Here is a 13424-nt window from a genome sequence, read left to right as displayed (position 1 = left end):
TTGATGTGTTTTCATGTGGATGACAGGCCAAAACGTAGAAAAATATCTTCGATTTAGCAGATACCCGGCTACGTGTGGACGGGGTCTTAGATTACACATTTTTTCAGTTTTACTCAAATTAGGGTGGTGCAAAAATGAGTACACCCCACAACAAAAACTACTACATCTAGTACTTTGTATGGCCTCCATGATTTTTAATGACAGCACCAAGTCTTCTAGGCATGGAATGAACAAGTTGGCGACATTTTGCAACATCAATCTTTTTCCATTCTTCAACAATGACCTCTTTTAGTGACTGGATGCTGGATGGAGAGTGATGCTCAACTTATCTCTTCAGAATTCCCCAAAGAAAATAATTTCTTTACACCACAAAGGTGAAGGCTACAAGAAGATCCACAAAGCTTTACTTATCAGTCAGAATACTGTAGCAAAAGTGGTACAAAAATTTAAGAAAGATGGAACTGCAACCATCTCACAGAGATGTCCAGGTTGTCCACGGACGTTAACACCTCGACAGGAGCGCCTTCTGATGAGAAGGGTTGAAGAAAATCGGCATGCAAGTTCACTGCAGTTATCTAAAGAAATAGAAAGCCAAACTGGGGTGACTATTTCCCGTGACACAATACGGCGTACACTGCAGAAGAATGGCATGCATGGATGCCGTCCACGAAAGAAGCCTCTCCTAAAGCCCAGACACAAAGCCCACCTAGAGTTTGCCAGGGCCCATGCTGACAAAGATGAAGACTACTGGGACTCTATACTCTGGAGTGATGAGACCAAGATAAATGTTTTTGGAACTGATGGCTTCAAAACTGTATGGCGTCGCAAAGGTGAGGAATACAAAGAATCACCCATGTGCAATGAACCGGTGCTACAGGTGCTCTAGCCCCTGCCCCTTTTCTGTTTGCTGTCCAAAGTGCCCTTTTCATAGGGACTGTTTTTTTTTTTTTTTTTTAATATTTGTAAAAGATAAGTTAGCTCCAACATCAATATTCTCTACAATTTGACAATAATATATGAAATTATAGATTTATAAAATAATGTTTTTCTATGTAAATGCGGGCATCAATCCATGACGTCATGCATTCAGTGAACCTCCGTGCAGAAAGCGCATGCAGGCGGTTGACAGTGGGAGACAGTGCAAGGAACGGCATGGTAAGGTCACACTGAAAGTCTCCTTTCATTTCTTATCTGAACATGCAATATTGTGCAGCTTAGAACACAACAGTAAATGCGTAGGGTTGTTTATCATTTAATGAAGCCGCCTAGGCTATATTTAAACCGTTTGCTCCATCCATTTCATTAACGTGGCAGATTCGGAAACTTTAGTTTGAACGACGGCGTTAATAACATATTCTAGCAGCTTCGAAAACTTAAGGCTGAATGGCGACGTCCACAACATATTCTATCAAGACACACAGAATGTTCAGTTGCAATTGAAATTTAGTTTTGAATAAAGTTAACTTGTGTGAAAAATTTGTTCCCAGTGCCCTTTTTTGAATGTTGAGCCCCTGCCCCTCCAAAGGTCTTTGCACGGCTCTGCAAAGAAAAATGCATGGTGCCTACAGTGAAACATGGTGGTGGCAGTGTCCTTATGTGGAGCTGCATGAGTGCTGCTGGTGTCGGGGAGCTGCATTTCATTGATGGCATCATGAATTCACAGATGTATTGCTCTATACTGAGAAAGAAGATGCTACCATCACTCCGTGCCCTTGCTCGTTGTGCATGTTTCTAACATGACTAAACACATCTAAGGCCACTGTTGGATTTCTGAAGAAGAACAGGGTAAAAGTGATTCAGTGGCCAAGTATGTCTCCTGATCTGAACCCAATCGAACACCTATGGGGAATTCTGAAGAGACAAGTTGAGCATCACTCTCCATCCAGCATCCAGTCACTAAAAGAGGTCATTGTTGAAGAATGGAAAAAGATTGATGTTGCAAAATGTCGCCAACTTGTTCATTCCATGCCTAGAAGACTTGGTGCTGTCGTTAAAAATCATGGAGGCCATACAAAGTACTAGATGTAGTAGTTTTTGTTGTGGGGTGTACTCATTTTTGCACCACCCTAATTTGAGTAAAACTGAAAAAAATGTGTAATCTAAGTTATATTATTAACCTTACTTTCATGTTATAAGTTAAACAGATGTTATATTAAACTTTGTCTTATCAACAGTTTGGAAATTGTTTGTGTTCATTGAGATATTGTTTAAAATGTTACTTTTCAAAGAGGGTGCACTCATTTACACTGAGCACTGTAGTTCACATCCACTAGCCAGCTTTAAACCATCATATGATGGCTAACAACCTGTGTGCATGAGATCAAACACATGCTTCCTCAGACAAATCTTAGAGCAATGTTACACACACTTTAGATCAGAGCTCAGGTTAGGGTTTTGCCCTCTTCCACATACATGAGTTCAGAGAAGCCCACAATTGGTTAGTCTCACTCTGATTGACAGGGGAGAGTAAGCTATCCTTCAAACCGAGAGCAATTTTACTTCCTTGGCTCAACGCCATAGATGGTAGTGGCATTACCGCGATTCAAACTCACAGTCTTAAAGCAATCAAACTCAAAATCTTAAAACAATTAAAAAAAAAAAAAACACTGTCAGAGAATAATGTGTCCCCTAGTAATAGAAAAAGAAGCTTTTATTTGTCACATGTACACTCAAGCACAGTGAAATTCCTCCTCTGCATTGAACCCATCTGAAGCAGTGAACACACACAAGTGAGCAATGAGCACACGCACATACCCAGAGCAGTGGGCAACTATGCTACAGCACCTGGAGAGCAGTTAGGGATTAGGTGCTTTGTTCAAGGGCACTTCAGCCATGATACAGAGGGAGGGGAAAGTGCTGTTCATTCACCCAGCTCCCCTCACATTTTTCTTGCCTGTCCTGGGAATTGATCCAGCAGCCCTTTGGGCCCAAGGTTGCTTCTCTAACCATCAGGGCATGGTTAGAGAAGCTGGCCTAATGTATACAGTTATAAAAGGGGTTATAAATGGTAATAAATGTATACGGTTGAACCAAAATGCCAGGTACAGCCCTTTAAATACCCTTAAATCATTTTTGGAAAATATTTATTCCCCTTTTTTTTTCTGTGATAGGTAATGGTGTTGACAGATCCGGAGTTTGAAAGCAGTGTCCTCATCAGCTCTGACGAAGGGGCCAGTTACCAGAAATATCGTCTCAGTTTCTATGTCTTGAGTCTGCTTTTCCACCCTTCACAAGAGGACTGGGCTCTGGCCTATAGCCATGATCAGAAGGTGAGCAATTATTCTTTTTTTTTTTTTCAATTTCACCACATTAAGAAATGTCACACCTAAAAATGCTGATGTTGCTAACACTGTGTGTAAGACTGTTTTGAAATATGCATGTTTCATGTTTTCCTATTCATGCCCATTCCTAACCTCATTAGCATTTTTGGATTTTAGATCAAGGTTTGCTGTAAAAGGTAATGTATTGCCCTATAAAAATGTGTGCATATATCACCATCTGTATAATATACATCTCAGATCCTGAGCTAAGATGCTGTAGAAATGGACAGATTGCATGTACCATATGTTCATTCCCTGCTTACATGTGCCAGAGGTCTTATTTTAGCATTAAATAATCTCAATTTGTTCTTGCTGTGATTCGAAAGGTCTTACTCTACATATGCATAGCCAAGTCTGAGTCTATCCTTAGAAATGTCACTACACTCCATATGCTACATATCCACATTTTACTTGAACATTGACTAACCTTGTACGAATGCCATTGTACCAAAGGCTTTGTGTGTGTGTGTGTGTGTGTGTGTGTGTGTGTGTGTGTGTGTGTGTGTGTGTGTGTGTGTGAAAGACAGAAATAAAGCTTTTCTGCCTGGACTTGTAAAAGGCATCAGGTAAAACTGCTCAGGTGCTGCCTGATCCTTCCATCATTCTTCATCTTCACCTGTATACTATAGTCTTACTACTCAGGATAGGATACCCAGAAGAGGATAGGATCTCTTTTGTGTCTGTTTCCTTCTCATATCATCTCGGAGAGATTTTCTTCGCCACTGTTGCCTCAGGTGTGCTCATTAGGGATCTAAAGCTCAATCCGGGTTTCAGTAAAGCTGCTTTGTGAGAATGTCTGCTGTTAAAAAGTGCTATACAAATAACATGCAACTGATTTCAAATTCATTGCAAATACAGTATGTCCCTGAGACATCACTTTGTATTTTCTTAGATTTGGAACAATTCTTAAGAAGTATACTTTTGTATTATACTCAAGTTATATCAGCTAGTCTACTGAGCAAGTCAAAGCTCCAATGTCTCGCCCGTGTCCCATGTTCTAGTTGCACAGAAACGGTGGTGTAGTGATTAGCACTGTCACCTCACAGCAAGAAGGTTCTGGGTTCAAACCTAGTGGCCGATGGGGGTCTTTCTGTGCGGAGTTTGCATGTTCTCCCCGTGTCTGTGTGGGTTTCCTCTGGGTGCTCCAGTTTCCCTCACAGTCCAAAGACATGCAGGTTAGGCTAATTGGTGGCTCTAAATTGACCGTAGGTGTGAATGTGAGTGTGAATGGTTGTTTGTCTCTATGTGTCAGCCCTGTGATGATCTGGCAACTTGTCCAGGATGTACCCTGCCTCTCGCCCATAGTCAGCTGGGATAGGTTCCAGCTTGCCTGCGACCCTGCACAGGATAAGCGGTTACAGATGATGGATGGACTTCTACGTTATTGAATCAGTACAAAAACATTTTAGACTTCCAAACATTCATTTTCCAGGACAAAATTAAATGTGACAGAAAAACATGGCTGTCTGAAATCACTCACTCATTCACTATTCCCTACTCACTAGCTAGGGAATTCTATATAGAGGACTATATAGTGAGCTTATTGGTAAAATGAAGAAAAAAAACCCACTTTCGGACACTACTCTGTCACGACGTTATTTACGTCATTACTGTCGCACAATTAAAACATGCCAGATCAGGTGGCTGGTGGGTTTCCAAAATAATAAATACATGCATGTATTTTTGTGATAATAAATATTATACTGAGCGTCTTTCCCACATTAATAAATACAAAGTACTTTGTGTCTGCTGCATCTTTCAGTTCTTTTAAATCAAGGCTGAATACTATCTTCTTTGCTGCTGCGTTTTATTAAAACAAATTTGAGGCTTTTGATTAATTCCTCACTCTGCACTCTAACTTTTATTCTTGCATTTCATCTGTCTTATTCTAGTTTAGCTTATTTTCTATTCTCTTACTATTTTTAATTGCTCCTCTCTGTCGTCTGCCATTTTTCTTTCAGCACGACCGCAATGCATGATGGTATAGCTTGGTTAGTACACTTGGTTAGCATCGGTTATACACTACTTCTCATGGTGCATTGTGGGATACTATGAGTCCATTATATAGGGTGTAATAATTCTCACTATACATTCAGACAGCACTACAAAATGGCGATCTCACTGTATAGTCCACTATATAGTGAGTAGTGAGTGATTTCGGAGACAGGGAATGTTTGTATCTGCATGGCATATTACATCAGAGACCACTTTTCAGATTAAAAAAGAAAACATAATGAAGGCTACTGGGTTTTGGTGCATAATTAAGAAACAAGTGTGACAGTCAAAGTGTCCAGAAGAACTGTGGCTGGTTCTGTAAGTTGCTCAGTAAAACCTACAGCTCATTTCCTTATAAAATTGCACTCATTGTACCTGAGACTATTTTTTTTTAAACCAAAGGGTCATCTCACACCATATATTGTTTCGTTTATGATGGCTTACTGCTGTTTATAGTTTTTTTTTTAATGTTGAAACATTCCATTTCATGATTTTATTTACATGTGCCTAAAACTTTTGCACAGTACTGTACATATCAGGTCAATATGAAGCAGTTTCCTTTCTTTGGATGTTGTGTAGAATCAATAGCCTTGTGTAGATTCCCTAGACATGAAATCTGCTCATCTAGGATGCCCAGGCAATTGATTTATCCACCCCAGAGATAAGTGTGTCCACACAGGTTTCCTCCCTCCTTCCAAAAACATGAAATAGATGGAGTGGCTACCCAAAATTGCCCCAAGGCATGAAAGTGTGTTCATGGTTCCATCCAGTGTTCTTGGGATAGGTTCCAGATCAGAATAACATGGTTTCTGAAAATGAACGAATTCCATAAGCTAGTGAAAAGGGTGTGGCTCCAGATGGCCAAGTTATGATTCAGTATATCTAGTATCAGCAAATATGCTATTCCCCCCATTTAGCTGAATTTTAATCCCATTTTAATATACTTTAGTTTATGGTAATGTCAATTAAATTATCAAATTAGTCGTGGAGTAGGGCGGCACGGTGGTGCAGTGGTTAGCGCTGTCGCCTCACAGCAAGAAGGTCCGGGTTCGAGCCCCGTGGCCGGCGAGGGCCTTTCTGTGTGGAGTTTGCATGTTCTCCCCGTGTCCGCGTGGGTTTCCTCCGGGTGCTCTGGTTTCCCCCACAGTCCAAAGACATGCAGGTTAGGTTAACTGGTGACTCTAAATTGACCGTAGGTGTGAATGTGAGTGTGAATGGTTGTCTATGTCTATGTGTCAGCCCTGTGATGACCTGGCGACTTGTCCAGGGTGTACCCCGCCTTTCGCCCGTAGTCAGCTGGGATAGGCTCCAGCTTGCCTGCGACCCTGTAGAACAGGATAAAGCGGCTAGAGATAATGAGATGAGATGAGATGAAATGAGATGAGATGAGATGAGATGAGTCGTGGAGTAGTGTTTGGAAATCAACACAAAATCTAAGAAAAAAAAATCACATTTCTACAAGAGGGAGACTTTGGAATAACTTGACTGAAAACAAAGTATTCATATTATTTTGTCTTTTTATATACATAACCTTACGCTAACAAGCGACCTTAAAGTTCAAAAAGTTGGTGAGCGGTCGATTAGTTGGTGAAAAGAAGTGGCCTCTGTGTCCAAAAAAAAAAAGTGCAACTTTCATACATCTTCAGCCTTCTGAAGATGATCACAGATCAGCATAAAAGGTCAACCTGAGTTCAGTGTACGATTTGCTTTATTTCTATTTTGCTCTTTTGTGTGTTGGCCTGCCAGTGAAAATGAAGGGCTGCTTGGCAATGGTTTGCAGTCAGAGCTCTATTGAGCCACTGGTGGATAATGGTGGAAAGTTGCAGAACAGAGAATCCAGCCTCAATGACTTTTGGTTCTCTAAGTTTTTTTTCTGCCTTCTAATTACCTGAGCTAACTGAAAGTCTCGGATAAAAGCTCAACATCGTTAGAGCTTTTTATGTGAAAGGCCATCTCAGTTGTTCACAAACTAGCAAACGACTAAGATAGGCCTCTTGTACTTTGAACCAGCTGAGGGATGGGATTTTTTTTTTTTGACCAAGAAAGTCAAGGGGTGCTACATAACAGGAGTAAATATATGGAGCATAAGAAGAGAAACAACAGGAAAATTTCAGAATAAGGTCTCCTGAGTTGCACTTGAATATTTAACTGAGAGTCCTCCACTCAGTTTGGAGTAAATTAGCATCTCCTAGCAGTACCTCTCCGTGAACCTCAAAGAGGGGGGCTTGGCCTTCACACTGACTATAATCTGTTAGTTTACTGTTTTATGCACATCAAAGTCTTCTTATTGTACGTGCACTAGTGAGGAGGTGCAAGAGGCAAGATTTGCATACGCAGCATTGCTTTGGATTTAGCTTTAGGTGCTATTAGACTTTTCTAGAAAGAAAGAAAAACATCTTGCAGAGTTGTTGAACCATCTCAACAATGAAGGAGACCAGTTTATATGCATCAACTGAAATCTGCCAGAGATATTTGGTGTCACTAAAATGAAATGATTGACAAAATTAAGCACTTAAGTTAGTATAAAGAAAATGATTGTAGCTTTTTAAGTTCAGGCATTCTCTATCAAAATTATGATTTTGATATCAGTATCTTGTCAGGTCTTTCAGCTCATCCGGCCTATGCTTATGCGATCATGCGCTGCCCATCGTCCGTCCACAATTTACAAAAATTGCTACTCCTCTTACAGGATTGATTTGATTTTGATCAAACTCACATACAATGTTCCTCAGGTGGGTGTGCATAAAAGTTGTCAAGATGGTGGCACCACCTGTCATATTTACGATTTTACGGGCATCTCAAATTTTTGGATGACTCGTCACACCAAACACTACTCTTCATAAGCTGCTGGGATGTTTTCAATGAAACTCACCCTGAAGACTCTAAAGACATATACCAACAAGAATTGTTCACCATGTGGCACCACCTACCATGGATGAGGCTACAGAGGGGTCACGTGCAATTTCACGCAAATCGCTACTCTTCCTACAGGAGTGATCAGGTTTTGATCAAACTCATACGGAATGTTCCCCAGGTTGTTATGGATAAAAGTTGTCAAGACGGTGGCGCTACCTGTGATATTTAACATTTTATGGCATTTGAAAATTTTGGGTGACTCGTCACACCAAACACTACTGTTCGTAGACTGTGAGGATGTTTTCACTGAAACTCACCCAGAAGACTCTAAAGACATAGTCCAAAAAAAATTGTTCACCAGGTGGCACCACCTGCTATGCATGTGGCTACACAGGGGTCATATGCAATTTCACAAAAATCGCTACTCCTCCCACAGGTTTGATTGGATTTCAAAGTCACACATAACAACAGTGGCCAGTATGAGCTACAGCCTCATTGAGACTTTTTTTTTTCTGAATCCTCTAATCAGACTTAATAGTAATTAATAGTAATTAATAATCATCTCAGTCTAGCAAGGTGCAAAGACCCATACAGATCCTGAATAATGTACAGCTATGAAGATCGCACATAAGCAGCACAGCATTGCATTCATTATGCCCCTATTGTCTCATCACAGTCCATAATGACGACCTGTCCGTTTCTACCATTTTGGATATCAGCACTATCCAAGTCCCTTCCATGAGAAATGTCTTCTCCAAACACTGAATGTGTTCATGATTAAATACCACACTGCTGGTGAATGATGTTAATGGCCAAGTTAATGGTGTTTTTATTAGCTATCTCATGAACCGAGCACTATGCATGGGCAGTGAGCTTGAACTATTTGCCAATAAATCCTAATTATGAAGTTTACTAGGAACATTCCATAAGTTTCCCAGTCTTTTGTTGCCCCGTCCCAGTTTTTTTTTTTTTGGAATATGTTGCAGGCATCAAATTTAGAATGAGTGTATATTTACAAAAAACAGTCAGGTTTATCAGTTTGAACATTAAATATCTTGTCTTTGTATTCAATTGCATATAGATGGAAAAGGCGTTGCAAATCATTGCATTCTGTTTTTATTTACATTTTACACAGCATCCCAACTTTTTTGGAATCAGGGTTGCATTTTATTGCATTTGTATTCTATCTGAATTCTACTGCAAATTCAATTATTGGTTGATTGTTCAGCATTGGTTTCATAAACATGGATGTTACCTTGAATTGTTCAAAAATAGTCTCAGAGACTAAGTGGGGGACAGATAAAAAAGGAAATAAAAAAAGGAACTACCCATTGTGATCAAAATAAAATTAATGTATTAAAGCAGAACTGAAGTCATTTTTGAATGAATGAATGAATGAATGAATGAATGAATGAATGTATTTATTTCGAACATGTATAAAAATTTATGTAACTATTTATACATACAAAAGAAAGAAAATGAAAAAAGTGACAAAAAAAGAATAAATAAAATAATATAAAGAGCTAATACATTACAATACACCGCACATTGTTCGAAAAAGGAGTGGGAAGAAGTACAATACTTTTTTTAATTTCCCACCCCTTTTTAACTACCCCGAAATCCAAACTACATTAATACACTTATAAAAATATATACCACATATACACTTCATGATTATCCATATAAATATATAATTACAAAAATAAATATATACTACATACCATATCCATATACATATATATACATATACACATAACTATCTATATAAATATATAATTACAAAAAAAAAAAAATATCTACTACATACTTATCCCTGTAAATATGAAGATATCTATCCCCATAAATAAATATATACCATATACTAAGCTAGTTCTAATATAACAATCAACCCTATTCTATTTATCCCTCATCATCCTCCATTAACATATTTCCTCTGCAATATACTTGTTTAAAAATATTTTTTTGTACCTTTTTTTAAACAGATTTATATTTGCACTTTGTTTTATTTCTGTCTCCAGTCTGTTCCATAAAGTCACCCCACAGCTCGATACGCACATGCTTTTCATATTTGTTCGAACCTTTGGTTTTTTAAAATTTAGGTCTCCCCTTAGATTATATCCCCCCTCTCTCTCACTGAACATTCCTTGTATATTTTTTGGCAATAGATTATTTCTTGCTTTGTACATTATTTGTGCTGTTCTGAATTTGACCAGATCCATAAATTTCAACATGTGTGATTTTATGAATAGTGGGTTTGTGTGATCTCTGTATCCTGTTTTGTTTATTGTCCTTATTGCTCTTTTCTGTATTGTACATATCGGCTGCAGAGTGGTTTTGTAGGTGTTTCCCCAGACTTCGACACAATAAGTCAGATATGGCAAAAATAATGAGTAATATAGAGTATGCAAAGATTTACAATCAAGAATATATTTTGTTTTCCACAGAATTGCCGAGCACTTTGCCAGTTTTGCTCGTACGTATCCTACATGAGGTTTCCAGCAGACTTTAGGATCCAAAATCACACCAAGAAATTTAATTTCCTGTACCATTTCTATCTTAGTATTGTCTATTATCAATTCTACATTACAATCTATTTTATGTCTCCCAAACAACATAATCTTTGTTTTGCTTAGATTTAATGATAATTTATTTTTGTCAAACCATAGTTTTAGTTTATTTATTTCAGTTGTGATTATCTCTAAAGTCTGCTGCAAATTCTCACCGGAACAAAAAATATTGGTGTCATCTGCAAACAAAACAAATTTCAATTCTTGCGAAATTGTACATATGTCATTGATGTATATTATGAATAATTTCGGACCTAATATTGACCCCTGTGGTACCCCGCATGTAATGTTCATGAAATCAGATTTATGGTCACCTATCTGCACAAACTGTTGCCTGTTTCTTAGATAGCTCGACAGCCAGCTCCACCCAACTCCCCTAACACCACACTTTTCTAGTTTACTTAATAATATACTATGATCAATAGTATCGAATGCTTTTTTTAGGTCCACAAATACTCCAATTGCTATTTTTTTATTGTCTATACATTTTGTGATTTCCTCTATTAGTTCCATTAGTGCCATCGATGTTGATCTGTCCGTTCTGAATCCATATTGACTGTCTGTAAGGAGGTTGTGTTTTTCAATGAATTTGTCCAGTCTATCTGAAAAAAGTTTTTCGAGTATTTTGGAGAATTTTTAAACTTGCTTTATTTCTTAATTAACGTGTTATTTAATTACGTTTTCGGTTTTAGTAACCTTAGACCGTGACTCATTTTGGCAACTAATTGCAATTAAATATTATACTTATCGGCCTATTCGGTTTTTAGCCATGTTGAATTTAGTTCATTTGGTCCACAGCAGGCGTCACTTATCTGCGATACGCGATCTTCATGAGACTTCAAAATGTGGTGTCAGCCAGGTGTCAGTGGTGCAATTTTGAAAACTGTTTTCCAAACGAAATATTGCACAAAAACAAGTTTAAATGACGATTACTGCCTACTTTTTTCAAACTTTCCTGATTGCTATCAAAATAAACAAAACTTCCGGCTTGATTACATCAGCATTCGAAAGAGGGCGCGCACGTCTTTTGACAACGTTGGTCACTTTGATTTCCCCTGTACGTTTTACTTCTGTCCCACGATGTCTTGCACAGGTCTTAGTGAATCTCATTTACAGCCATTGCCTTGACATAAGGACTGATATATTACATAGCATATTTCAGACACTCATAACTTGCTATAGCAGTTATGAGTGCTATAGCAGAGCTCACAGATGTCTTTACAGACATCTTCAACATCTTGTTGAGCCAGGCTGTTGTCCCCACGTGCCTCAAAGCCACCACCATCATCCCGGTCCCGAAGAAGCCGTCTCCCTCCTGCTTCAATGACTACCGCCCTGTCACACTCACTCCCATCCTCATGAAGTGCTTCGAGCAGCTAGTCATGGGGCATATCAAGTCTGCCCTCCCCCCCGCCCTGGACCCTTTCCAGTTTGCATATCAGTCCAACCGTTCGAACGATGACGCCATCTCCACTGCCCTCCACTTAGCCCTCATCCACCTGGAGACAAAAGACTTGTATGTCAGAATGCTGTTCATAGACTTTAGCTCAGCATTCAACACAATCATTCCTCAGCAGCTCATTCATAAACTGGACCAGCTGGGACTCAACACCTCCCTGTGCAACTGGCTGCTGGACTTCCTGACGGGGAGACCACAGGCTGTATGGGTCGGCAGCAACTCCTCCAGCACCATCACATTGAACACGGGGGCCCCCCAAGGATGTGTGCTGAACCCCCTCCTCTTCACTCTGCTGACCCACGACTGCACACCAACATCCAGCTCCAACCTCTTCATTAAGTTTGCGGACGACATGACTGTGGTGGGTCTCATCAACAATGGCGATAAGACAATCTACAGGAGTGAGGTGAGCCGCTTGGCCATGTGGTGCAAGGACAACAATCTCCGCCTGAACATGGAGAAGATGAAGGAGATTGTTGTGGACTTCAGGAGAGCGCACACCCAGCATGCTCCACTAACTATCGATGGTGCTGCAGTAGAGAGGGTGAGCAGCACCAAGTTTCTGGGTGTGCGCATCTCTGAAGACCTGTCCTGGAGCAACACCACCACATCACCATATCAAAAAAGCCCAATAGCGTCTGTACTTCCTCCGCAAACTGAGGAGAGCAAGAGCCCCGGCCCCCATCATGCACACATTCTACAGAGGCACCATCGAGAACATCCTGACCAGCTGCATCACCATGTGGTACGGCGCCTGCACCGTGTCCAGCTGCAAGACTCTGCAGTGCATCATGAGAGCAGCTGAGAGGATAATTGGTGTTTCTCTCCCTTCTCTTATGGAAATCTATAACTTGCGCCTCACCCGCAAAGCCATCAGGATTTCAGGTGACCCCACCCACCCATCTCGCAGCCTCTTCAGCCTGCTGCTGTCGGGGAGGCGACTGCGGACTCTCCGGGGCCAAAACCAGCAGGCTCAAGGGCAGTTTCTTTCACCAGGTGGTCAGGAGGCTCAACTCCCTCCCTGTTCTGCCCCTCCTCCCCCTCTGCCCCCTGCCACAGATTCTGGCTGTACACCCCCCTGCCCCCCCTTCAGCATCTGACATCATGTCACCCTTACAGCCCCCCCCACCCAACACACACACACACACACACACTCAACATTCATTCACACACTGAACCCAGGGACTGCACATTTGACTTTACCTCACTCATTTGCACTATTCCGCA

The 13424-nt window shown here is 40.3% G+C and overlaps 1 protein-coding gene across 1 annotated transcript in view; it reads left to right on the top strand.

Annotated features, from left to right (window-relative positions):
* The window catches only part of sorcs3a (sortilin related VPS10 domain containing receptor 3a), a 602075-nt gene that overhangs the window by 392886 nt on the left and 195765 nt on the right, over positions 1–13424 (top strand). Inside the window, exon 4 of the mRNA XM_060898283.1 lies at positions 3111–3269. Within this exon, the coding sequence (XP_060754266.1) occupies positions 3111–3269 (159 nt within the window). The remainder of the gene's footprint in view (positions 1–3110; positions 3270–13424) is intronic.

The sequence above is a fragment of the Neoarius graeffei genome, chromosome 18 (genome assembly GCF_027579695.1).
Source record: "Neoarius graeffei isolate fNeoGra1 chromosome 18, fNeoGra1.pri, whole genome shotgun sequence".
Taxonomy (NCBI): Eukaryota; Metazoa; Chordata; class Actinopteri; order Siluriformes; family Ariidae; genus Neoarius; species Neoarius graeffei.
This window is presented reverse-complemented; position numbering and strand designations above follow the sequence as displayed.